The sequence below is a fragment of the Guillardia theta genome (assembly GCF_000315625.1).
Source record: "Guillardia theta CCMP2712 unplaced genomic scaffold GUITHscaffold_8, whole genome shotgun sequence".
NCBI classification, from domain to species: Eukaryota; class Cryptophyceae; order Pyrenomonadales; family Geminigeraceae; genus Guillardia; species Guillardia theta.
This window is the reverse complement of record NW_005434666.1, coordinates 1,051,804-1,074,673: the sequence shown is the minus strand read 5'-3', so window position 1 is coordinate 1,074,673 and position 22,870 is coordinate 1,051,804. Positions and strand designations below refer to the sequence as shown.

Sequence of the window (22,870 nt, the reverse complement as noted above, 5' to 3'; positions counted from 1 at the left end):
AAACCTAGGTGGATCAGCCAGGAAGGCTTCTGTTAATGGGAGCTGTGCATGTAATATGTATTCTTTTCTCTGACACTTTGACATAAGATCATCCAAGATGTTATGTCTGCGATCTGTTGCTGGTCCTACATTCGGTACGCACTTTGCCTGTTCCTATGAAAGCAGCCCCCATGCTTCCTTGAAATTTCTCGTTTTCTCGTATCGCCTGATTCGAGCTCTGGGTAGGTTTCATGAAGTGGGAGAGATCGGCGATCAACAACAACGTCAACATCGTCAGGTTGTTGACTGTAACATCTTGACAAAACTTCTTGTAATTCCGTGGTGCCTTTGCAGGTCGCTGACTTCTGGTACATTTTGACCTCTCAATCACTTTGACGTTGCGATCTCATACGAACCCTGTCTTGACACTCCAGGTCGTGCAAGTTTCCCTTCGCTCCCCCTTGCTGCTTCGCAACTCATGGATCGGAATCTGTTGAAGAACGTGCAGGAGCGATCGTTCAGCTCGCAGGTTGGGTCTCCGTGTGCGGTCAGCGCGATCACAATCTTGACTAGGTCACTCTTTCTGACCTCCGCGACAACCCCGGTGCTCGCCCCAGCAAGAAGCGTCTGGGAAGGTCAGACATGCCGTGACATGCTGAAGCTCACGGCCGCACTCAGGGGAACGGGAAGCGGCCTTGGAAAGACTTCGGGCAGGGGCCACAAGGGACAGGTTGGAGCCGACATGTTCCTCTCTTGTGCTGTCTGAGACGATGTAAACTCGTAGCGCGCACGCGCTGGCAACCATGGGCTCCTGGGCTTCGAAGGAGGGCAGACTCCCTTGATGAGTGAGAGTGACACCTGAGCTGCGCGGGCCCTGATGCCTTGGCAGAGAAACTCCCGAAATTCGGTCACAAGAACGTGCATGCTTACATTTCCCTTCTGGAGGGGCTGAACATGTAAGTGGTAGTGAGAGTGAGGGTGGAAGTAGTTGTTGTGCTCCGTCTCCCAGCGGTCATTGCGATGCCACTGCAGCGATCGCCTCTGGTCTTGGATCCAGCAGGGAAGAATCGACTCCTCCAAGTTGATCAACATGAAGGTCTTGTTGGACTGTGCAGGGTTGGACTTGTCACAGGTGCTGTTAGGTGTTGCGTGACACCGGTTGCGTTGGAAGCAACATCAAGAAAGGGATCAAACTCCTTGCTAAGGGGAAAGAACTGTTCGTGCATGCCCTCTTGCTATCCTACTCTTCTCATTCTGCCTGCGCTCAGGACCAAGATCGACCGACCCCTTCAGATAGAAGTTTCCGACGCGTCTGCCCAGGTTTGCCGACGTGTAGGAGATGTGGAGTGGCTAATGGTTGCTGCAGGCAAAGCGAATCATCGAAGAAGCAGGGGGAAAGGTCATCATCGCCTACTACAACAGGCTAGGTATGTCGATGTGACTAGTAATGGAGCTTAATCGATATTCACCTTCTCGAATGACCTGCGGTGTGAAATTTTCACACGCCTGAATTAATTTGTCGTCTTGCAGGACTTCGTGCAATGTTGAAACCAGAGAAATTCGAGCGAATCCCACGTCGTGCTGCTCCTCCACCCAAGTTGATGTGGAAGTATCCTCTGCACTACAAGCAAGTCCAGGTGGATATGAATTGTCTGTCTCCGGTTCTGTTCTGATCTTGTTGAATGTCTAGGAACAAATGTTGCAAAAGCAGTGAGGTGGGAAGGAGAGAAACACGACAGCTGCAGCAGCTACCAAGACCTTGGCATGAAAACGGTTCTTGTTCATAGAAATCCATAAGAGAAAAAAATAAAACTTCCTGCAACAGACCGACCTCAAGGAAAGGCACCTTGAGGTAGCTGACGACTTGCTCTGTGTTAAATGAGGATGCTGCTGATGTACGCCTGTCAACCTATCAGCTCATCAACATCTTCTACAAGGGATGCAGACCTGAAAGCGCTGGGAGTAGAGCGCTGGTTCAACGATCGTCATCTTCTTCTTGTCTTGAACCAACGACTTGAGAGAATGTTCCAGCTGCTTCTTCAGAGTGTATGGCTGCAGAACATCCACAATTCCAAAGTAGAACACGTCTCCCTCCGTCCCTTCCACCCCGTTCCAGTCCTTGCGCAGTACCGAAGTCGACGGTCCCGCTGCCCAACTTTTCCTGTTTCCCTTTTCCCCTGACTTGAGAGCCACGAGCTTCGTAAGGGATTCGCACAGGCACCGTTGGGACGGGGCTCCGATCATCCTCTCCACCTCGTTGCCGGCGTTGAAGCAGAGGATGGAGGGGACGTTGAAAGCTCGAAGAGAGGTGATGAGATGCGGAGTACAAGTGTCGAGGTTCAGCACAACTCCTTCCAGCCCCTTGAGCTTCTCCTCAGTCTCCAAGGCGCTCTCGACTGCAACGACTGCTTGCCTACATAGAGCTGCGCACTTGGTGTCCCCGACTGCCACTAGAATCACTACAACCTGTGCGACAATGTGAGTCCATACCAGAACCTGTCACGGAGCTCACATACCTTGTCTGTATTGAAGGTGATCTTAGAATCAAAGTCCCCCGAGTCCAACACGCTGATGTTTCGCAGATTGCTGATCTCAAAGTCATGGGGGGCACCGTCCTCGGACGACAGCGACAACGGGCGATATCTGTGGTCAGATTCATGTCCAGCATCCGGGGGCACATCCGCCGAGGCTTCAGCTTTAGAGACGTTTGTATCACTGTGGTCAGAGATGAACAAGGAGTCTTGCAGTTCGGTTTCCAGAGACTGTCTTGCTTGCCGTGGCTCCTGATTCGGATGATGCACACCAAGTAGCAAACTGTAATCAACAATCTCCAAACTTTCCAAGAACTGCCAGCCTTGTCAGGAGACATGATGCGAATTCGATATCTCACCTGGCAATCTGCTCGCAACTGCAGAAGCAGCAAAGATCTGTTTGCCAGGCCCAGGGGAAGCTGGCGTGTAAGGTCTAAATCCTTGAGAATTACGTCGGGGTCCTTGATCTTGTCCTCCTTTGCTGTCATCCTTCCAACTACTGAGCCCTACAACATTCTTGAGAATCTTACAGTGCAGTGATGCTTTAATTTCTCACCTTGAGATCGTATCTCTCGTGTACTGGGCAGTCGGAACTGAAAGCATTGGCTTCGACACTTATTATCACCTCTCTTCCTTTTTCGTTCACCACATACAAGCCACAGTATCTTGGGAGCAAAGTTTGTGGATGCTTCGTCACATGCTGAGCATATTGTCACATCACGAGTTCAACCAAAAACAACCATCACCTCGAAATAGTGACAAAGCATGTCCAACATGAAATCAGCCTCTGCTCTTACAAGGGATTTGAGTATGAACTTCTCATCTCTTGTCATGAAAAAGCATCTGCCGCTCTTCGATGTTGCAGGTTTCAAGACCCGAAAGACGTTCTCTTCGAACGACGCTCGGTATTCCACCTCCGAGATATTGAGCCCGTGCCTTAGACACGCAAAAACAAGCGGGCTGTATGAGATAAAGTGTACAGGACGAGAAGCCGATGCAGTCGCTTGCGCATCAGCAGAACCATGACTCGATTCACCACCGCCATCGCTCTCTCCACTCCTAAAGACACCATCACTCGTGAGACAAAACGAGACTGGACAAGTCAAACAAGGCCTTACATGTCAAGGGTAATAGCAAAATCCCCCCTACTCGCCGGATCATCCGAAGAATGTTGTACTACATCCAGCTGACGGAGAAAGTCACTTCACAAACTTCAACCTTCTACTCTCCAAAAACCTGGGACAAGATACCCCGGCGCAAGCCTTGCAGAGACTTCCGAACAAACTGAGAACCGTCCTCGTGGTTGTCCAACACCACCGCTGGATCAGCTACTCTGGGCTCAACAGGCTTCGGATGCTCGTCTCCCTCAGGCCCCTTGTCGGTGTCTTACAGCCCATGAGTCAGCTCCTAGACGCACCGGCCACCGCTTCTCACCTGTAGGGCCGAACAAGGAGTTTTGCACGACATCCTTCCACTGCTGTATTCGCGAGAAGGGATTCAGCGCCCAAGAATCTTGCGGGGCATGCGGAGCGCTGCCACCCTGGCTGCTCCTGATGTTCCTACTTGTACTTGAGTCTCCATCAGGAGCAAACGGGCTCCTCCGAAAGAATGTCGTGTGGTTCATCGCTCAAGCCATGTTGACACTGCAGGTGGGTACTGGCAAGTAGCAACTCACTGATTCATCCTATCTTTCACCTCTCTTGGTAGCACTTGAATCTTATCGGTATACCGAGAATAAGTGAAGAGGTAAAGCTCCGAAAGATTCCCTGTATAAGACAGATTTTTCAGCAACTTCACAACTGAACTTTCCTACATCCGAATCGTCGTTCCATTTTGTTTTGCAGTATTCGTCTACCTGTCCTGTCGAAATTTCCTTCGTTCCACTTCCTTCCTCTAACCAGTTTCGATGGACTAGACTGAACATGATTTTGTCTTCATCGCAACAAAGAAGCCTCCATTCTCAACCACTACGCCGCCTTCATGCCCTGACACAAATACACAGCAGTCTTCACTCCTCGTACTTCCACTCTCTCATCCTATTCAGATCTTTCTACCTCCTCGAGCTTTTCCTTGCCCTTCACATCTTCTCGTTCTCCACGTCGCTCCCCTTCGCTTCCTCTTCCTTCGTTTCCCTTCACCTCCTCCCCTAGGCTCCCTGCATTTTCTTGTTGCCTGCCCTTCACCACTCCATGCCACCCTACCCCTCGTCTTGAGCATAAACCACCCTGTCCCTACCACCTACCCTACCATTTTCCATCAGCTCTTGCTGAAAACTACCCCCCCGAAAATGTTACCCTTCCACCCACCCCTCAATGTCGTCAATTCACTAACATCCCACCCCCTCTTGAAAGTTACCTTTAAAAACATTATATTCTCAGTGTTGGGGGGTGGGACGGTGGAAATCACATACCACCCTATTAGGTCAACTATTTGTCATCTACCCCACCCCAAATTTTTCACCCCAAATTTCCATATACCCCCCAATTTCCATTGGCTGTTGGTACAAATAATACACCCCCACCCCAGCCACGCTCCCAACACCCACACTTGTTTTCACCCACCCCACATTCTGCTCCTGCAACCCCATTTGTGTGCAGCTGGGAAGAGGGTGGGGGTAGTCTGGGTGGCGTTAACGACGAGCGATGGCGACGGGACGGCCGGTAAGCGCAGCTGCACGAGGAGGAGGAGAGGAGGAGAAGGATGAGGAGGGAGACGATATGTGTGAGGAAGGAGAGGGAGTGAGTCAGACATAAATGCGAAAAATCAGGAGATATTCTAGATGCATGTCAAGGTGCAGAAGCAAGAAGATTCGAAGCGATTGTGATGATCGAATACAGAGGATTGAGTGTTTTGGAACCCAGAAGCAGAAAGTGCAAGGGAGAGTGGGGACATACTAGATAGGTAGCACAAGTAGACATGGTGTGATATGAGTTGGTGTGATATGAGTTGGTTGGGAGGACATTGATCCTAGTCAAACATCGTGTTGTTCCAGCTGAACGCATAGGAGATGGGATCCATTACGTACAAACTGCTTCAGTCTTGTAGAAGCATGCAAGAGGTCTGACAGATAGAATTTGAACGCTGTCAGTGGTGGGACAGAGAGGTAGAAACAGAAGGACTCTGATAGAACATCCCGCTCGAAAAGTGTACGAGAACTCAATCTGGCGTGTCAGCATGGTTTCGTGTGTCAGTTTCGAGAGAGAGAAAGTGCGATTAATGGGGCACGGGGCATCGATCTGTTGTAAATGCGTATGACATGTGTTTCCAGGAGAAAGAGATCAGCGAACAGAATGAGGCTCTCAAGAAAGAGAACTCTGAGCTCCACGAGCAAATCAAGAAGTTGAGCCTGAGGTTGTCGCATGGCACATCAGGTGAGTCTTGTCTTGTATTGTTGGCTGTGGGTACATCTCTGCTATGCTGATTTGTCTGCTGTAGGGCACGTGTATCCTTTGGAGTTGATTTCTGGCCTGCGAACGCTGGAATGCCCCATGTCGGTGATGACAGATTCATACAAGGCTGGACATTTCCTGATGTATCCAGAATGCAAAAGGTGCTATATAGCTCCCTTGCGCTTTTGGACCATTAATTCATAATCAGCATGTCGGCATACGGAGAGTTTCGTGAGCCTTTTCCAAACATGGAAGACAATAGGTTTGTTTTCTACGGCATGAGGCATTACATCGAGAACTTTGTCAATCGCAAATGGTGCAAGGCGGATGTAGATGCAGCAGAGATTTTTTACAAGTGAGAGAAGCCGCTATTTGTTCGTGTGAATCTGACGGGAATGGAAGGACACACAAGGCTGGCTTCACTCCCTATCCATTCCCAAAAGATCTCTTTTACAAGTTCATCAACGAGAACGACGGATACCTCCCGGTCACCATCGAAGCCCTCCCAGAGGTGCATGAAGTCGATGACGTCTGCCAGTCTTTGATCGTTCACTTCTAGGGAACAGTCGCGTACATTCACACTCCATGCTTCATAATCACGGCAGAAGAGGAGTACAGCAGGCTGTGCACTTATCTCGAAACGATCCTGACGATGGTCAAGACATTTCTCTGGCTCTTCTCCTGCTGAAATTTCTTGTCAGATCTGGTACCCCACATGCGTTGCAACCCTGTCGAGATATACGAGAGACCTCATCGAAAGATCTTTCAAGAAGTCTGTCGACGATGAACTGGTGAGTTCTTCACTATTTGTTGACAAGTATTGACGCGAGGATTAGATGTGGTTGCTGGACAGCCGTCTTCACGATTTCGGTTTCCGAGGCTGCACATCCGTCGAGCAAGTAAGACCAGGAACAAGTCCACTAGGTTGTCAAACTGAAGTGTCAAAATCAGGCTGTTCTCGGAGGATCAGCCCACCTGCTCAACTTCGAAGGGTCCGACACCATGTCTGCGTGCTATCACGTTCAGTTTCATCTCAACGGGGGCAAGCCGGTGGGAACAAGCATCCCGGCGACGGAGCACAGGTGAAGACCTCACTTGCTTCAAGCTTCGATCTAACCGATGATTCCCAAGTGTTATGACGGCCTGGGAATCCGAAGAAGCTGCTATGTTGAACGAGATCGAACATTTCGGCGATGGGCTCTTTGCCTGCGTGATGGATTCCTACGACTACGACAACGCATTGAACGTAGTGCTTCCGAAAGTTGCTGAGGCGAAGGTGGCCAAGGGTGGAACAATCGTCCTGAGGCCGGACTCGGGCGACCCTGTTGAGGCTGTCATGAAGGGTTTGTATGCCGCTGAGAAAACTTTCGGCTGCACCACGAATTCCAAAGGCTTCAAGGTTATCAACTCAGCTGCTGTCATCCAGGGTGATGGGATCAACTACCAGGTCAGTGGACTGAGAATGTTTGTGTGCGCCGAGTTTCTTATTCTTCCTGCCATTTCAGAATGTCCAGAAGATTCTTGACGCCGTCCTTGAGGCAAAGTTTTCCGCCATGAATGTTGCATTCGGTATGGGAGGAGCCCTGCTCCAGAAAGTGAACAGAGACACGATGTCTTTTGCCACCAAGGTACGTCAAGTTGCTTGCTGCTCTGCTCCATCGTCGGCCCACGAGCTCCTGTACAGTTGAGCCACCTCGTGTATGCCAACGGAGAGGAGCGGGACGTCATGAAGACTCCCAAGACATCGTCGGCAAAGGTTTCTCCTCCTCCTCCTCCTCCTCCTCCTCCTCCTCCTCCTCCTCCCCCTCCTCCTCTCTGCTTCCATGGGGCAGGGACTGAAAGCTGCCTCGCAGACATCTCTGCCAGGACGCTTGTTCGTCTGCCGCGAGTCTCCTGGAGCCCCTCCGATGGTCTACCCTCTTGGAGATCCAGCTTGCAAGGGGATGGAGCCTGTTCTCAAGGTGGGGAGGATAAGAGCAACATGAACTTGCTCGACTTGCTGACTTTCTGCAGGTCGTGTACAACAAGCGCCCGATTCCAGGGGTCTTCGACGACTTTGAAACCGTTCGAGAGCGGGTAAGGCGAGAGTGGGCAGCGATCCCTCCCAACGGCAAGCCCATCGCTCCTCAGCTGCAGACCAAGATCAACAACATCCTGAGGTCAAGAGGCCACAAGGTGTAAGAGTCTGGTCAGCTGGATGTCACGAGGGAGGCAGACGCATGCGAATGATGATGAAGAGGAGTATGTGCGATGAATACAGAATATCATTTGTTGTGCACTAGGATAGCCTCCCGGAGAACGCTCGCTCTTGCCTCCCGGTACTCCTTCACCAGGTTGACCTGCACCTCGCTGGCACCATCCCCACCCGCTCCGACCTGGAGGTCGCCCACAGCGTACTTGCCCAAGAGCACGTGCTGGCATACCCTGCGCAAACTTCACCTTGTGCGACTTGTCAATAGCCCTTCACCTTCCCAGCACCTCCGACGACACTCTTTCGAAGCTCGATACCCCCTTGCCAGCTTCACCGAAGAGAATCCCGAGCGCAAGCTGGACCTCAGCTGGTCTGTCTACAGCTCCCCTTCTGCTCAGCAAGCAACTTAGCAAGGAAAGGAGCAGAGAGGTCGCGCACCTTCCTATCACAAGCTCATCCAGGCAAGCAGAACCTAGACCTGCCTCCAACAGCCTCTCCTGCAACGCTTCTCCTCCTCCTTCGACCTGATTGCACTCGTCACCCGCCAGAGGATGTCTCGTTCAGCATGACTCGCCTGCATGGCTTCTGCTATGTCGTTGATGCCGATCTTCACCTTGTCATGCAGACAGTTGTCTTCTACGAACCCAAACCTCTGCCTGCTCACCTTCAGCACCACTCTCTCACCACTTCAGCTTACAGCAGCTCGTCGTTGTCCAGCGTTCCGTAGGTGATTCGAACTTCTTCCCTGCCACCAGCATTCACATATGAAGCAACATGCGAGGAAGGGGGCGAGGCAGAGAAGAGGAAAAGTGTAAGAGCAGAGTTGTCTGTCGGTACGAACCCTGCTTTTAAGGTTCCTTGTCCATTGCGCAGAATCAGTTCGTTGCTCAATGGGTTGAAGACCAAGTCTGTCTTGTTGATCCGTCTATGATAACATGAACATCTACAAACAAGAAAGAAAACATTCACCCGTCATGGTTGCAAGAGTCAATAATGGGCAGCAAAGCAAAGTCATCCTTGGATGGATTCCTGCCAGCAAGGATGACAAACGAAGTGGGAGGCTGTAACATCGTACAAGCTTGCAAGCAGCTCGATAACTAGCCCGACGACAGGGATCTGGACAAACAAGTTACGGGAGAGAAACTTACTGAATGTGTCCTACCATGCTGAGCATTCCTCCACCGAACTGGCCCGCAAAGGCTCTGCTCAAGCACCTGTTTGCCATGCAGTCTCACGAGGTTTCCATCTATCTCCTGTCCTCTTACATGTGCCATGACCATCGAAGCTCTTGCGCGCTAAAGTCGCTGCCTGGACACAGCTTGGGGAATTCTTGTACCATCTCCGCCCATACTTTTTTCTGTTTCTTCACGCTCGCGATGATTGACTCGCACTTGAGCTCGTCTAGAAGCTCCTCGTCCCACTCACACGGGAAGTTCTGTACTTGGTCAACTTCAGGAAGAAGTCGGATGTATCCCCAGATCGCGCTCTTGCTCCCCTTCCTCTGCTCCATCAAAAGTTTTAATCCCAGTCGCACGTACCACTTGTCATATCGATTCCAAAATTCAAGCAACTTATCGTCGGGACAAGGTTCGTTGCCCTTGACACACAAGACACTGGATTTGAAGGGAGTCAGTCAACCAAGGCCTACTTCAGGGTCGTGAGGAGCTTACGCGTCACGTGGAAGTCGAACCATCGTCTCGTCGAGCTGCATCTCTTTCTTGGCAACTATTCCTCTCACGTCTCCATGCTTCCTAGGAATGAAAGCATGCTCCAGATCTGCTGCTCTGACCTTCTTCTCGATCATCCAGAGTTCCACCTGATCCATCTGCTCCATTCCTCGTCTCTTGACCTCACCCTCGCCCTTGACCTTCATCCCTACGCTCCTCAGCCCGCAAACATTCTCCTCGCGATGGGGCAGGCTTGTGAACTTTCTCCTGATATGCATTGACGGAGCAAACCCTGCTTGCAGTCGATGGCATGGTCCTCTCATCTCCTCCTGACCCGCCGCCATCGCACTCAAGCATATCCCTACCACTAACTCGATCCGCATGGCCTCACGTATAAAAAGCCCCTCATCCCCTCCTTACTTTTTCGGCCCCGTGTCCGCCTCAATTCTCTTCATCCCCCTCATCCCCTAACTCAAGGTGATGCCCTCATCCAGGCCCTCATCCTCCTCAGGCCCCACGAGGATAAAAAAAACTCTTGGGCACGAGTCTCTTTTTTTAGCCACCCGTCTCTTCCTCAGGTTTCTAAGGGGTGGGAAAGGACCTCATATTTCGACCACCCCGGTTTTAGATCACCTTACCCCAGCTTGAACGTAGAAATGTTGGTAAAATATACCGGTCTTCATAACCCCTCTAAGACGGAGGGGTGACCCACCCCCTTGCCGCCAGTTGCTGCTGCGATGCAGAACCATGTGAAGTAACATGGACGGAGAAGATGATGGCTGGAAGGGAGAGCAGCGAGAGTCAGATGCAAATTAGGATCAGGACAGGAGGAGGAACATGGGGATGCCAAGGAGGATACACAACGAGGATCTATTCACCTGACTGGATGTGCATCAGGGAATTTGATGACGATGACGAGGAGATGGAATGACGGTCAGGAAAGGAAGACAGAGGGATAGTTCGATTTATCTAGTTTCCTTTCGTGGGTGTTCACATTATTCTTTATCATCTCGTTGTGATCAGAACCATCAGCATATACACTCAAAACGTATCTTCTTACATTTAGGATAATTTCTGCATGTTCCATTTGGCATTTCCATGCGGAAGAGAAGAGTGGCAATTCTGAATAATTTCCAGTGATTCTCTTGTAGCTCATGATTACTAGAAACTTCATGCATGCTGTCCTTCGTGCTGGAAACGAGACACATGGATTTGATGGGTCTCTTGCACATTCTGTTCGTTCATTCTTGATGCTTCCTATGTTGTGTTGATTTGGATGAACACCTTCTCTTGAATGCTTCCTATTGCTGTCAACGAAAGAAAATCCTATGAAAATCACTTAGTATGAAGAGATGAATGAAGACTGCATTTGGATAGAAGAATAGTTTTTTGATTAACCATCCCCTACCTAATATTTGAACTGATTGCTCGTTTCATCACATTTTGACCATTATGTACAGCAGGCAAGTCAGAATGCAGATTACCATCCGAACATCTTCGGGCGCTCAGACCGTCGACTGCGACGCCTGCGACAGCATCGAGCTCATCAAGCAGAGGCTCCAGAGCGAGAAGGGGATTGTTTGCCCTGAGATCTCTTACAACGGAAGAATCTTGGAGGATGTTTGCACACTTGATGACTATGACGTCTCAAACTCTGCCGTCCTCGATGTTTTCGCTCCCCTTCGTGGAGGTAAGAAGTGATCAGAGTGATCCGCCGCTATGAGGTAACGGCTTTGTCACAGGAAAGCAGCACGGTTCCCTTGCCCGTGCCGGTAAGGTTCGCGGTCAGACACCAAAGGTAGAGAAACAGGACAAGAAGAAGAAGAAGACTGGCCGTGCCAAGCGTCGCATCCAGTACATCCGTCGCTTTGTTAACGCAGTTGGGGGACAGGTGAGCGTTTTGCTGGTGGATTTCAAGGTGTCTAACATGAGTCGCAGTTTGCCAAGAAGAGCCCCAACTGCCTCGCCTCTCAGCAGATGCGTGCTGGCGTCGTCCGCACGGAATAGAAATTTTGCGTATGATTTGTTTGATAAACATGCTCGAAAAGTGAGAGACGGCCTGGTAGAACTTCAAAAGCTACTAGGATGCGCCGCAGGCGGTGCGGCAGCACCACGTCCTCGGCAGCATCGTGATAATGCTGATGAAGTATCCTCCACGCATGCTAAGAGATAACACCTAATATTCATTCGCCCTTTCTCCCGGTAATCATGTGTGCTGTTCCAGATGTCATACCACTGAAGTGATCCATGCAGTGTTTGATTTGGTGTATGCCGCTTTCATGTGAACTGCTTGGAAGTTCTGATGTCTTTGTCAATTCTGATGTCTTTGTTTTGACAATTTGTTTCAAAAGCAGATCATCATCAAGAGTAGGAGAGCACAATCTTAACAGTAGTAAAGAAAAAAACAAAAATCTCTAAATATCGCCTATTCTTCTTCAGCAGCCACACATTTACATTTGTCATCATCATCTGTGAAAAAGTTCAACATAGGGAAAGAAGTATCTGAAAATCAATAGAACGAACAAACCATGATGTGAGTAGAACAGGAGAGGAAACATGCCTAGGAAACATCCCAACGAAACCCCAAATGCTGCTCCGGCATTGCTGGCGATCTGTGTGCTTCTAAGGTCCATCTGCGTAAACAAGCGCATGAGGAGACTGGGGCACATGCAATCACCAAGTATCACTTGCTCAGGTGAGAGATTCGGCTCCTTAAAACCGATCTTCCTTGCAACCTTCTCCACATAACTTCCCATCCCAACTCCGGCAACGTCGGATATCAAGTTCCCGATGGCAGCCGCTGCCATTGTTGATATGCTGAAGATGGCCCCAATCTTCAGCTCAATAATCTCGCCTGCAAGAATCATGATGGCATTGTCCATGAAGCCGAACCTAATCACCACACACCTCAGTCATCGTGCACAAGAAAGTTTCTCTCACCCTATAAATGGGACAGCACTTGCTGTTCCGACCAGCCACAGTTGTTGCATGCTCGGCTCCTCAGGAGGCGCTGATCTTGACTTGATGAAATTCTCAAACTCTTCAGAGTCGATCACCTGGAAAACAGGTGTCAAAACATTTCCACACTTCTCGCGCCTCACCCCATCCGCGTTCGTATCCAACTGCTTGAAATCTGACATCCTTATCTTGGTTGCTTCCATCTCAAAGACATCTTCTTTTGGTTCTTGCTTCTTTTTCATGAGCTCGTTCAAAAGCTGTTCTCTGGACTCCTCCGATAGAACAGTGACCAGCATCTCAACGCTGTCAGCACCTCCGTTCTCTATGTTCCTCGCTGCATCCTCCATATCATGCCATCTTCGCCTCCCCTTCGACTCTTGATTGATCCTCCTCCAACCACCATCTCTCCAGCCAACGAACTTCTGCTCCAGTACGGCCCCAAAACTCTGTTTCAACAACATTGCGGTGGGATACTGTTTCAGCATCGCGATATGATAGCAGCGATGATCACTGTGATGATGTGTGCCCTGGAAGCGAGCATGGGGATGTGATTGGTAGCAAGAAGAAGGGCGAGGAGGGGACAGAGAGGCATTGGAAGTTCTCCTGCTTAGATGAACCATGCGCATGCCAGGCAACAAGTGTCGCCTCATTGCCATGCCGCGGTCTACCCCTGAAACTTGGAGATTTCGCCAAATTTGAGAACTTCTAGGAGACACTTCGAAATTTCAGCCTCATACTTTCAAACTTGCCCGGCACTCAGCCGAAGCCAGTACTACCGGGGGGCCAGTCTGGGGGCCAGTGGCCGAGCGGCCCGGCCGGCCCTGGTCCGATCAGGGTGGCGGCGTCCCTTCAACCGAACTTCCGAATGGCGGCAGGCGGTCAACATGTGACGGTGCCACCAATAGGGCAGCTCACTCGCTAAGCGTGACAGGTTTTTGCAATACGCTCTTTCCAGGCGAATTACTTCATTCAGAATACATACTAGAACGACAACGCGGTTCGCACACTATCGATCGAAAGAGCTAAAACAGCACAGCCCGCACTCCCCTTCAACAACGATGGCATCATCGAATGCATGTGTCGTGCAAAGACTTGAGCCACAGCAGAACGAGGACGAAGTCTTCGATCAGAATCAATTTGAGTTAACGAGTTTGACTTGGATAGTTCAACATGAGCTTGAAGTGTTTCTGAAGCGAAAGTAACGAAAGAATATGCCAAACCTCCAAGAGCACCAGATGCCAACACTGCACTCTTCCCATTGAAAGTCTCTGTGTTTTGTAAATATTTGCGCGAAACTCCTGCTACACCAAAGAAAGTTCCATTTCCGAACGAGGACGTTGCTGTTCTCCATGCGATCTTGTGACAGCACGTCCGCAACGCATGATGGAGGATGGAAGTAAATGATACTGGAGCATTAGACCTGACTCCAAAGTTCATGCTGAAGGGGTTTGGTAGCGCTGCATTGATTCCCCCAGCAATCGCCCCCGCCTGGATAACTTCTCCCGTCCTCAACTCGATCCCGCCGTTGTGCATTTGAATGGCATCTCTCACATGTGAATAAATCACGAGAAGACTTGCAGTGCTGTACATGCTCTCTAACATCGGCATCTTGACTCCCCTGTACAGAGTGCGAAGACTCACACCCTGCAAACTGCTGCCAACATCCCGCACAGCCACAAGTCCATTGCTGGAAGTTGCAGTCAAGAGATTCCTCTGCTTGGTGATGGCTTCAAGAGGATGCAAGAAAGCAACGTAACTTGCTCCACCTGCACCTCCAGCAATTGCGATAACGGCATCAGATGGAATGTGCCTCTTGTGAGTCCTCTGGGATTTTTCTGCTGTCTTCCACCAGCAACCAGGAAGCGACGCGTTTCTGTTCGCCATGTTGGACAACACCATGACTGAAACACGAGTAGAGTAGAGCTGTAAGGGATCAACGGAGTGCGAACTACAGCAGGGATGTAAGAGAAGAAGAGAGGGGAGAAGGAAAGGAAAGCGAGAGGGTGTTGGAGAAGGGAGAGTGAATTCTTCGTCTGCCTTCTTCTTTTCCTCCAGTCATGGTGTCAAATTTGAAATGACATAGAAGTTACCATGTAATTTTCAGCATTGATCAGGGGATTTGTTCCAATTTTCAAAGGAATATTCAATCTTTCCCTTGAAATATTTTTGAGGAGAGATCAGGCGCCAGACGAGTTGTAACAAAATCATTTGGGAAGTTCTCGTTACAAAATTTGGGCTACCGTTATATTCCATGACGTTCAGTGACTAAAGTTCCGGCCGCGGCCCGGCCGGCCGGGGGCACTGCACTGCGGCGCCGTCGATCGCCGGGCCCGGGGCCCCGGATGATCGCCCGGCCGGACTCAGTGGTCACTGTCCGATCACTGAGTTCGAGTCCCGGAGTCGGGGCCAATGCCAGCCTGCAGGCCGCGCTGTCCGGGGGCGGCGGCCGCGAGTGGCAGCGGCGGCGGCGACTCAGTGACTCGCCAAGGAGTCTGCCAGCACGCGGTAGAAAGCCTGTAGTAGTTCAAGTCTCGTCCAAACTTTTGAATGGCTTATTGGAAGCTGCCAGGCTCCAAGTCGCACATCTCGATCTCTCCGTCCTCGTTCGACTTCCAGCTTGTCCGATGTTTCAAGATTGCAATCCACGAATATTTCAAACACTGTGAGGAGAAGAGGGAAGTCAACGACCCGAGTGAGACAACAAATTGATTCTCACCTCTCTTGCTTTGTTTCTTACTCTCATGTCTTGATCCGAGAGTTTGGCCTGAAGCAAGCTGTACACAGAAAGCAGTTGTTCTTGAAGCTCTTGCATCCGCTCCTCGCTTTCCTCTTGCCGCAGCCTGTACTCAATCTCTGGTGTTATAAACACCAGGGCCTGTTGGTGGCAACAAGTCACAAGGCAGCAGCACACGAGAGGTGCACGGAAGGCAAGAAAAGTTTTTCCGCACCTCTAGTGCAGAACATCGAACGCGAGCATCGGGATCATGTTGAATCGCTCCGATCAGGAGGGCGATAACTTGAAGAAGATCCCCCACAACTCTGAGCGCATCATCTCGAATGCCCGCAAGAACAACAACCCCTCGTTGCTGTTGTCCTTCTCCTTCTTCCTCATGTCCTTCACGATTTCATGCACTCTCAATTCGATGGACTGCAGACACCGAGCACACGCCCACCTCACCTGAACGCCATTGTGAGCTAGTCTCAAAACCATAAGGAGGGAAAGCAGAAGAGGCTCACAGTGTCAGAGGGATCAGCATGTAGCGCATGACAGACAACATCGACAGACCCTTCAAGTTTGTGCAGCCCGATCTGCGCAACCAACGAGTAGGAGTCAGTGAAAGCTCATCTACTCGTGAGCATCAATCACCGCCGACATGGCCTCCACGCACGCTCTTCGGACGAACGGCTCTTTGTCCTCCTTCAAGAGTTGACTGAGGACGCCAAAGACCCTCGGGGACGGGGCAGAAGCTCCCAGCAAGGCCACACACTCGATCAGATTCACCCTGAGCCTCCACTGGTCGCCAGACTTTCCATACTCCTCCAGCCTCCTCAGGCAAAGATCCAACAAAGTATGCCGACTGTCGTCAGGGCAGGAAAGTGCAGTGTAGATGACCCATTCGAGGTCTCCGAGATGCTCCCAGAAGGAGGGGAGGCCGTTTACGGAGCCTATAGAAGCCTGAGGATCGCGAGAGTCGCCGAGCTGTGATGGCGGGGAGACAAGTCTCTTGAATCCTTCTTGCCATCTCGATGGCTCCATCACGCCCTCGGTCAAGGAAGCAGCAAAGAGCTCATCAGGAGCATTGCACAACCAGCTCCAAGAGACGGGGCTGTCTGATATGCCGCGCACAACAGAGTCGTCACTGATGACCTGAAGAGAGAGAGAGAGCGCGAGAAAGAGAGAGAGCGACAGAGCGACAGAGAGAGAGACAGAGAGAGAGTCAGTCTTCACTCATTGATCTCCCCTCGTATCAAACTCACGATCAGCCGCAGCTTCTTGCCGCTGCTCGAGGATGCCTCGACATATGACGCTGCCCACTGGATTCCCAATGCTGTGCACTCTAACAGTTCTGCCTCTTTCAAGTACAGATTCCTAGGTAGGTTTCGCAGAGTCAGGGGAGTGGCTGGGAGGAGGAACAAGACCTTTGCTTCTTTTGTCTAGTGTGTCTGATTTCACGTCGCAGCCGTGCAGCGTCCATTCGAATCTCCTGCAGCTTCTCGTGGGAATCTGCTTCCGGTACCTCAAGCTCATTCCTGCCATGGAACACATTCACTTCTTCGCCGCAGTCGTGCGGTCGTACCATCGCTTGAGAAACGACCTCTCTCGATGATTTCCGTCAGTGACGACAACAATGGTCTCAACATCGCTGAGGACCTGCACGTCATCTGAAAGGGTCGAGAGCCACTTGGTCAAGGCTGGATCGTTTTGCTGAGGTTCTGCGTCGCCCAGAACAGTGTGAATTGACCAGGCTAGGTACTTCTTGAGCAATCCGTCCGCTGTTTCCTTCTCCTTCCAATCTATCTCAACGTACTCCACACCTTACACGCAACAGTCAGACATCCGATGTAAACTTTCTGATCCTCGTCTCACCCAAACTGTTTAGTCGCTCCACAGTGTCAACAAAGTACTTCGGCCGGAAAGATTTTGTCTTTCTCTTGTGGAAGAAATCATGTTTGTTCTTGAACCATTCGTGGATATCTTGTCTGTGTCGGATCCTTGAAATCTGCCATCGACTTCTTTCTGTCTGCACCTCTCGAAGTTTGCTGGCCAGCCTTGTGCATCCGGGCCAGCAGGGGACGCAGACCAGGGTCTCACAAACCTTGCACCAGCGCTCTTCCTCCCCTACAACATCCTCATGGCTGAGGTGAAGAGCCTCTCCTTTCTCTCCCTGCTCAATGACTGCGGAGGGGATTGCATTCAGCTGCTCAAGGACGGGGAGGATCACCCATCGATCTCCTGTCCAGTGTGCAACCTTGTCATTGTCCTTGTGGAGATTCGGGTGCACTGTTCTCCTGCCATGACGTAGCTGAGCAGAGAAGTATGGAGTGATCGATCCTGTTCCAAGAGCTCCTCCCTCCTTCGCTGGACGTCCGAACACTTTGATGCTCTTGAGGTTCCCCAGGGAGGCTGCAACCCTCCGCAGACGCTCAACGCACACGCTGACGTCACCGTGAGTGGGAGGCTTCGAGTACAAGTCCCACAGCACCAGCACGCCCTTGCGAGCTTCGTTGCTCCTCTCTTGCAATCCTACCGCCGAGTTCGTTGACGCTTCTGCATTTGCGTGCATGGTCCTGCAGGGCATGCGGGAGAATGCAATGCGACCGCTTGATCGTCTTACCGAGGTCTTAGCAATCCATGAAATCATGGCAGTGGGCGAGAATACGTATGTGCATCTCTTCATGCTTACACAAAAGATGTTCTCCTCCTCCAGCCCGACCGAACAGCGTTCAACTCTCCTAACCACTCCACTTGCACTCGCATTCCCTATAGCCATGCATGTTTTTCCAACCCTCATGTTCTTCACGTGTGGAATCATCAAACAACAGTGGCAGGAGCAATTCAGAAGTACAACCTCAATCTAGATCTCTATGCATCTACCTCCTTCTCTCTCCCTCTCTTCCTCTCCCTCTCCCGCTCTTTGCCTTCCCCATCCCACACGCGCCACATGTCGAGCTTCACACTACCCACACGGAGTTGGCTCCTAAAACTCTCTAATGCTGCTCAACTGTCTTTGTTTCTTTCTATTTGCTAGCTCTGAGGCAGATCTGGTCCTTGCCCCGGGCCGGGCGGCGGCGACTCGCCTTGGGGCCGTGAGGATACCTTAAGAGTAACTTGACTATGAGATACTAGTCTACACCTACTACTACTACTACTACTGAGTCTTAATCCTGGACTTCAGCATGTCACATGTTCTGCAAGCCGCTGAGCAGCACAGCGGAAGATCCGAGGGCATCGTATTGCATATGCTCAGCACGTTCCGCCAAAGGCCTTTCTTCCCATCATCGCCAGCACTGATGGCCTCTTGCAGGACGATCCGACTTGCAAACGCATCCGGTCCAGGATCTTTCGTCAGCTCAAGGCCTCCCTGTCCTACGCTGCCGCCTGCCATCATCGCGGTCAGTTAAGTTTGGGGGACAGCAGTCGGCAGGATTAGGTTTGGTTCTCGCTGTCTTTTCTCTTCTCGCCGTTTGGCCTGTGCGACAGTGTCAGGGTCAAGCCTCCTCGACTCTCCTGATTGTCCTCGTACTGATTTTTAAGTTAACTTTGAGTACATGTTAGACTACTGAGTAAAGGGACTACTACACTATTCGCCTCCGACTCCGACTCAGTGGTTGACGGAGTGCCCGACTTTGAGTAAAGGATCCCCGATGCAGTGACGGCGGTGGGCTATCATCGGAGTCATCATGTGGCTCACGGCATTCGGTAAGGAGAGGCGAATGGTTGAGGAGCTTTTTCATGCTGCAAGCAACTTGTCTTTAGCTATCTCTTGTTTGCTCCTCTCTGTTGTTGCTTCGTTGGTTTTACAGCATCTGTTGTTTCCGATGTCTCTCTGTTCTGCAGTTCCATCTAAAAGAGAGATCGAGGTGAGAACTGAGAACAGCATGAAGAAAGACAGCCACCTTGAAGTATTTCATCTCCTCCATTATCCTCTTGCACAGATATTCCTTCTCAGCCACCTCCTTCTCAAGCTGTTCCACATAGATCATGAATGTATCGTCACACAAGCAGCAGCCAAGGGTACCTGGACAATCTTCTCTCTGTCTTCCGGACGAGATTCCCGGGTAACAAGTTTGTATTCGAGGTCTTTGATTCGCTCTATCATAGCGTTGTTGGCGGTTTCAAACTGCAGCAGGGTCAGTGAAGACCATCATGCTCATTGGGCAAGCACCTCTTGTTGGGCAGCGCGAAGAACCTTCTCAGACCGATCCTTGATGGATTGCTCTTCTTCTACATGCTTGCGCTTGAGCGATTCTACCTCGCTCTTCATCTTCTCTTGATCAGCTTGCATCTGCTTCAGGAATTCTATCTTCAGCCTCTCCACGTTCTGTGAGATCTTGACTGCTTCTTGTCTCCTCTGCTCGCTCTCCTGCTCTTTCAACTTCACTTGTCCTTGCAATGATATCAACTCCTTCTGCATCTCGCCAGACTGGGAGAAAAACGATCAGAATTCTGGTTTCGCGATTCGTCGCACAGGCAACCTTCAGGTTGTAATCAGCCTTGGCTTGTCGCAGCGCCTCCTCTCTCTCTTCCATCCACTGTTTTCTTGTAACTTCCTGCTGACGCTGATTTTCTTCGATGATACTTCGAATGTCATTCTAACATGCGTGTCAGGTTGAATGCTAATATTCAAACCATAGCAGAGTAATTCAAAACATCACCTGACGTTTCAGCTCAGCCTCTTGTTCTTTTCGCAGCAACAGTGTCTCATATTTCTGAATGAGCGCGTTGTTCAATTCCTTTTGTTCTACTTCATAAGCTTCTGCCTCCACTCTACAAGATGAAAGTGAACAAGACCGTCTCGCACCACGTCACTGATTGAAACCTGTGCTTTTCATTCAGAGCATTCTCTTGCTGCTCTGCCAGTTGCTTCTGTCGTTCTAGTTCGCCTTTCAGTTTCAGCATCTCCTTGGAGTGTCTCTCAATCAGCTGCAGCACTTGCATCAGAAGACGATAAGACGAGTCATCTGTACAGTCAGACCTTGGCTTTTTCCTCTTCATGCGTTGCCTCGAGGTCGTTGAGTCTGTTTTGCATCACTTTGTTGTAGTGCTCAAGCTCTCTTGCTTTTTCATCCGAGGCGTAAAGAACCTTCAAGTCAAAACAGGTCAGCTATCCAACAATATTCCGATGTTCTTAACCTTCAAATTCTTCTCCAGCTCTTCGATATGAGTTTGTCTCGACCGATCTTTCTCATCAAACTCTTTTGCCTTAGACTCCTGTTCACGCAGAAAGCTTCGTTTCGTTTCATGCAGAGTTGCGCTCAGGCTCTCGTTTTGCATTCTGAGTTGATCTCGTTCCACTGCAATCCTCTGGCCTTCAGCTTCTGTTGCACGAAGGTTCACAAGCGTCTCTTTCAGTTTGGCGTTGAACTCTTTCTCCAACTCTTGCTTCTCTGCTCGGTTCCTGCGGTCGAGGGCTTCAATCTGATCCTTGAGATCCGTCTCTCGCGCCTGGAGCAACAGTGTTATGTCTGGTTGGAGATCAGCATGTAACATACCCTCCATTCGTCCTCCTTGTCCTGCATCAGCTGTGCCGCATTCTTCGACTGTTCAGCGAAGTCGTTCTGCAACTTGAGGAAGAGATCGTTCATTTGAGTCTTGATCAGCTTCTCTTGTTTCTCCAGGCGATCCTCTGCTGTACGAGTAGCCTCATTGAGCTGGGAAATGTACTTTGTTTCCACGTCCCTCACTCGTTCATTCGCTTGCTCCAGCAGGCGCAAACTGCAGGCACAGTTAGGGATCGGTTCAACTTTGGGACCTGGTCGGCTACCTGGTGTCTTCCAGCTCCTTCTTGTGCGAGTCATCCATACGAGCGATCTCGCGCTCGAGGCGATCTATCATCTGCCGCGACTTCTGATACTCCATGTCAGCCTCCTCCGCCTTCCTCTGCTCCAGGTCGTGCAGCTCCTTCTCCCGTCTTGCGAGGGTCAGCTCGTAGTCGGCGCATCTCTGTTGCAGCTCGGAGACCGTATGTCGCAGAGAGGCCTCTGCCAGCCTGTATCGGTCGATCTCAGCTCCTAGCTCTCGTCGAATGCTCTCCATGTTCGCTCGGTTCTTGATCTCTTCCTCCTGCCTGATGTACCTCACCCTGTCCTCGGCCGATTTCTGAGTTTGCTCGAGAGCTTGCTCGAACTCAGCCTTGAGCTGAGAGCGCAGCTCTTCTTCGCTGCGAGCTTTCTCTGCCAGCGTCTCGTTGAGCCTCTTGGTGCTCTTGTTGATCAGATCCGCGATCTGATTGTCATGATCCATTTTTAGCCTCTCAACATCCTCCCCTTTCTCCGCCTGCATCAGTTGCATCGTCTCTGCAAACGCACGAGTGTTGTGCTCAAACTGCTCCCTCAAGTCAGTCAGCTCTCTCGTCATGCTGTCGACTTTTCTCTCAAACTGCTCCACCAACATCTTCTCTCGCTCCTTCACCCTCATCTTGTAATCTGTGAACTCATGGTAGGCATTCTTCTTCTCTGTCTCGTGCTGCTTGCTGAGAGCACGTATCATGTCTGTTGCCTCCATCTTGGAGCCGTCTGGACCAGCGGCTGCGCGAGCCTCGTTGAGGAGAGTGTTGGCTTCGTCGACTACTCTGCCAATCTCGATCTCGAACGCTTCGCTGAGGTACTGCTTCTCATACTCCTGCTCCTCGTTCTTGTTGACGAGCATGCTTATCACTCGAGTGAGCTGAGCTATTTTCTTGGACATCTTGTAGTGGGAGACCTCAAGGGTCCCATACTCAATTCCTTCATCGTTCATGGTGCTGGAACCGCCCGGCAAGCACTATCACAGCCAACGACTGATTTCAATCAGAGGCTCCTCGCTATCCCTTGCCAGGCTCTTCCTGTTGGACGTGACGATTCTTCCACCTCGTCATCACTTGTCTTGACGTCCTCGCTCCGACTTCTCTCTCCTCCTCCTCCCCTCCTTCGCCTCCCTTGCCATGGCCGTTGCGCCGCCGGTGGACCGATCGGGTAAGAGAGGGGACGAGGACCAAAATTGTTCTGAATCATTAGGGGGTGGGGGTACCACATGATGAGATGGGGGTACTTGATGGATTTACTAGGGGTACTTCATTTTATTCCTGGTAGGGTCGGTGGGACCCAAAGCTGAACAGTCGCGTTGCCATGGCAGGTAAGCAATGCCGAAGTGCCGAAGTGCTGCGAAGAGAGTGAGAGGAAGAGATCGATGCCGATGTAGACAAGAGAGGAGGGTAGAGAAGGGTAGAGGAGAGGAGAGGAGAGGAGAGGAGGAGTGAGGAGAGGATAGGAGGCAGGAGGAGAAAAAGGGCGATGACAAAAGGGGAGATAACAGAAGAGAATGGGGAGAGGGAAAGAAGGAAAGATGAAGCATCGATGTAGTTGGGATTGGAAAAGGCGGTAAAGTCAGGATCGATGCTTGATAGATTGGCATTTACATCTATTAGATGTACTGGGGTGGAGACTGGCTCATCT

At 50.8% G+C, this 22,870-nt stretch overlaps 9 protein-coding genes across 9 annotated transcripts; 3 read left to right on the top strand and 6 right to left on the bottom strand.

The window, feature by feature from the left end:
• Positions 1 to 457: 457 nt before the first annotated feature.
• GUITHDRAFT_101888 (hypothetical protein) lies at positions 458 to 1,693 on the top strand (the record flags this gene model as incomplete). The annotated part of the gene is made up of 11 exons (XM_005839660.1): positions 458 to 508; positions 553 to 614; positions 658 to 709; positions 764 to 824; positions 869 to 935; positions 1,012 to 1,075; positions 1,122 to 1,195; positions 1,248 to 1,299; positions 1,346 to 1,406; positions 1,510 to 1,616; positions 1,670 to 1,693. The coding sequence occupies 11 exons, from the start codon at positions 458 to 460 to the stop codon at positions 1,691 to 1,693; spliced, it is 675 nt and encodes a 224-aa protein (XP_005839717.1).
• Positions 1,694 to 3,153: 1,460 nt separating this feature from the next.
• Positions 3,154 to 3,493, bottom strand: GUITHDRAFT_51515 (hypothetical protein; the record flags this gene model as incomplete). The annotated part of the gene is made up of 2 exons (XM_005839659.1): positions 3,154 to 3,210; positions 3,257 to 3,493. Coding segments are annotated over 2 exons (294 nt in total), but the record flags the coding sequence as incomplete, so codon positions are not given.
• Positions 3,494 to 5,869: 2,376 nt separating this feature from the next.
• Positions 5,870 to 8,080, top strand: GUITHDRAFT_65068 (hypothetical protein; the record flags this gene model as incomplete). The annotated part of the gene is made up of 12 exons (XM_005839658.1): positions 5,870 to 6,060; positions 6,108 to 6,254; positions 6,302 to 6,410; positions 6,459 to 6,554; positions 6,601 to 6,708; positions 6,736 to 6,798; positions 6,851 to 6,981; positions 7,031 to 7,346; positions 7,405 to 7,527; positions 7,584 to 7,655; positions 7,753 to 7,860; positions 7,913 to 8,080. The coding sequence occupies 12 exons, from the start codon at positions 5,870 to 5,872 to the stop codon at positions 8,078 to 8,080; spliced, it is 1,632 nt and encodes a 543-aa protein (XP_005839715.1).
• An 83-nt stretch (positions 8,081 to 8,163) lies between these two features.
• Positions 8,164 to 10,035, bottom strand: GUITHDRAFT_101885 (hypothetical protein; the record flags this gene model as incomplete). Its single annotated transcript, XM_005839657.1, has 11 exons — positions 8,164 to 8,323; positions 8,367 to 8,480; positions 8,529 to 8,587; positions 8,632 to 8,746; positions 8,788 to 8,835; positions 8,932 to 9,015; positions 9,060 to 9,119; positions 9,166 to 9,206; positions 9,253 to 9,304; positions 9,356 to 9,703; positions 9,761 to 10,035. The coding sequence occupies 11 exons, from the start codon at positions 10,033 to 10,035 to the stop codon at positions 8,164 to 8,166; spliced, it is 1,356 nt and encodes a 451-aa protein (XP_005839714.1).
• A 610-nt stretch (positions 10,036 to 10,645) lies between these two features.
• GUITHDRAFT_150639 (hypothetical protein) lies at positions 10,646 to 10,919 on the bottom strand. Its single transcript, XM_005839656.1, has one exon. The coding sequence runs from the start codon at positions 10,911 to 10,913 to the stop codon at positions 10,692 to 10,694; it is 222 nt and encodes a 73-aa protein (XP_005839713.1). The 5' UTR covers positions 10,914 to 10,919; the 3' UTR covers positions 10,646 to 10,691.
• A 296-nt stretch (positions 10,920 to 11,215) lies between these two features.
• Positions 11,216 to 11,808, top strand: UBQ_RPS30e (ubiquitin_small subunit ribosomal protein S30e fusion protein). Its single transcript, XM_005839655.1, has 3 exons — positions 11,216 to 11,447; positions 11,500 to 11,648; positions 11,696 to 11,808. Exons 1-3 carry the CDS (start codon positions 11,231 to 11,233, stop codon positions 11,762 to 11,764), a joined length of 435 nt encoding a protein of 144 aa, XP_005839712.1. The 5' UTR covers positions 11,216 to 11,230; the 3' UTR covers positions 11,765 to 11,808.
• Positions 11,809 to 12,096: 288 nt separating this feature from the next.
• On the bottom strand, positions 12,097 to 12,809 carry GUITHDRAFT_150638 (hypothetical protein). The gene is made up of 4 exons (XM_005839654.1): positions 12,698 to 12,809; positions 12,445 to 12,649; positions 12,285 to 12,390; positions 12,097 to 12,226 (listed from the first exon to the last, which is right to left on the bottom strand). The coding sequence occupies exons 1-4, from the start codon at positions 12,745 to 12,747 to the stop codon at positions 12,183 to 12,185; spliced, it is 405 nt and encodes a 134-aa protein (XP_005839711.1). The 5' UTR covers positions 12,748 to 12,809; the 3' UTR covers positions 12,097 to 12,182.
• Positions 12,810 to 13,696: 887 nt separating this feature from the next.
• Positions 13,697 to 14,614, bottom strand: GUITHDRAFT_101882 (hypothetical protein; the record flags this gene model as incomplete). The annotated part of the gene is made up of 1 exon (XM_005839653.1): positions 13,697 to 14,614. One exon carries the CDS (start codon positions 14,612 to 14,614, stop codon positions 13,697 to 13,699), a length of 918 nt encoding a protein of 305 aa, XP_005839710.1.
• A 653-nt stretch (positions 14,615 to 15,267) lies between these two features.
• On the bottom strand, positions 15,268 to 18,207 carry GUITHDRAFT_101881 (hypothetical protein; the record flags this gene model as incomplete). Its single annotated transcript, XM_005839652.1, has 9 exons — positions 15,268 to 15,375; positions 15,432 to 15,489; positions 15,793 to 15,893; positions 15,953 to 16,024; positions 16,083 to 16,583; positions 16,694 to 16,805; positions 16,856 to 16,966; positions 17,014 to 17,251; positions 17,304 to 18,207. The coding sequence occupies 9 exons, from the start codon at positions 18,205 to 18,207 to the stop codon at positions 15,268 to 15,270; spliced, it is 2,205 nt and encodes a 734-aa protein (XP_005839709.1).
• Positions 18,208 to 22,870: the final 4,663 nt, after the last annotated feature.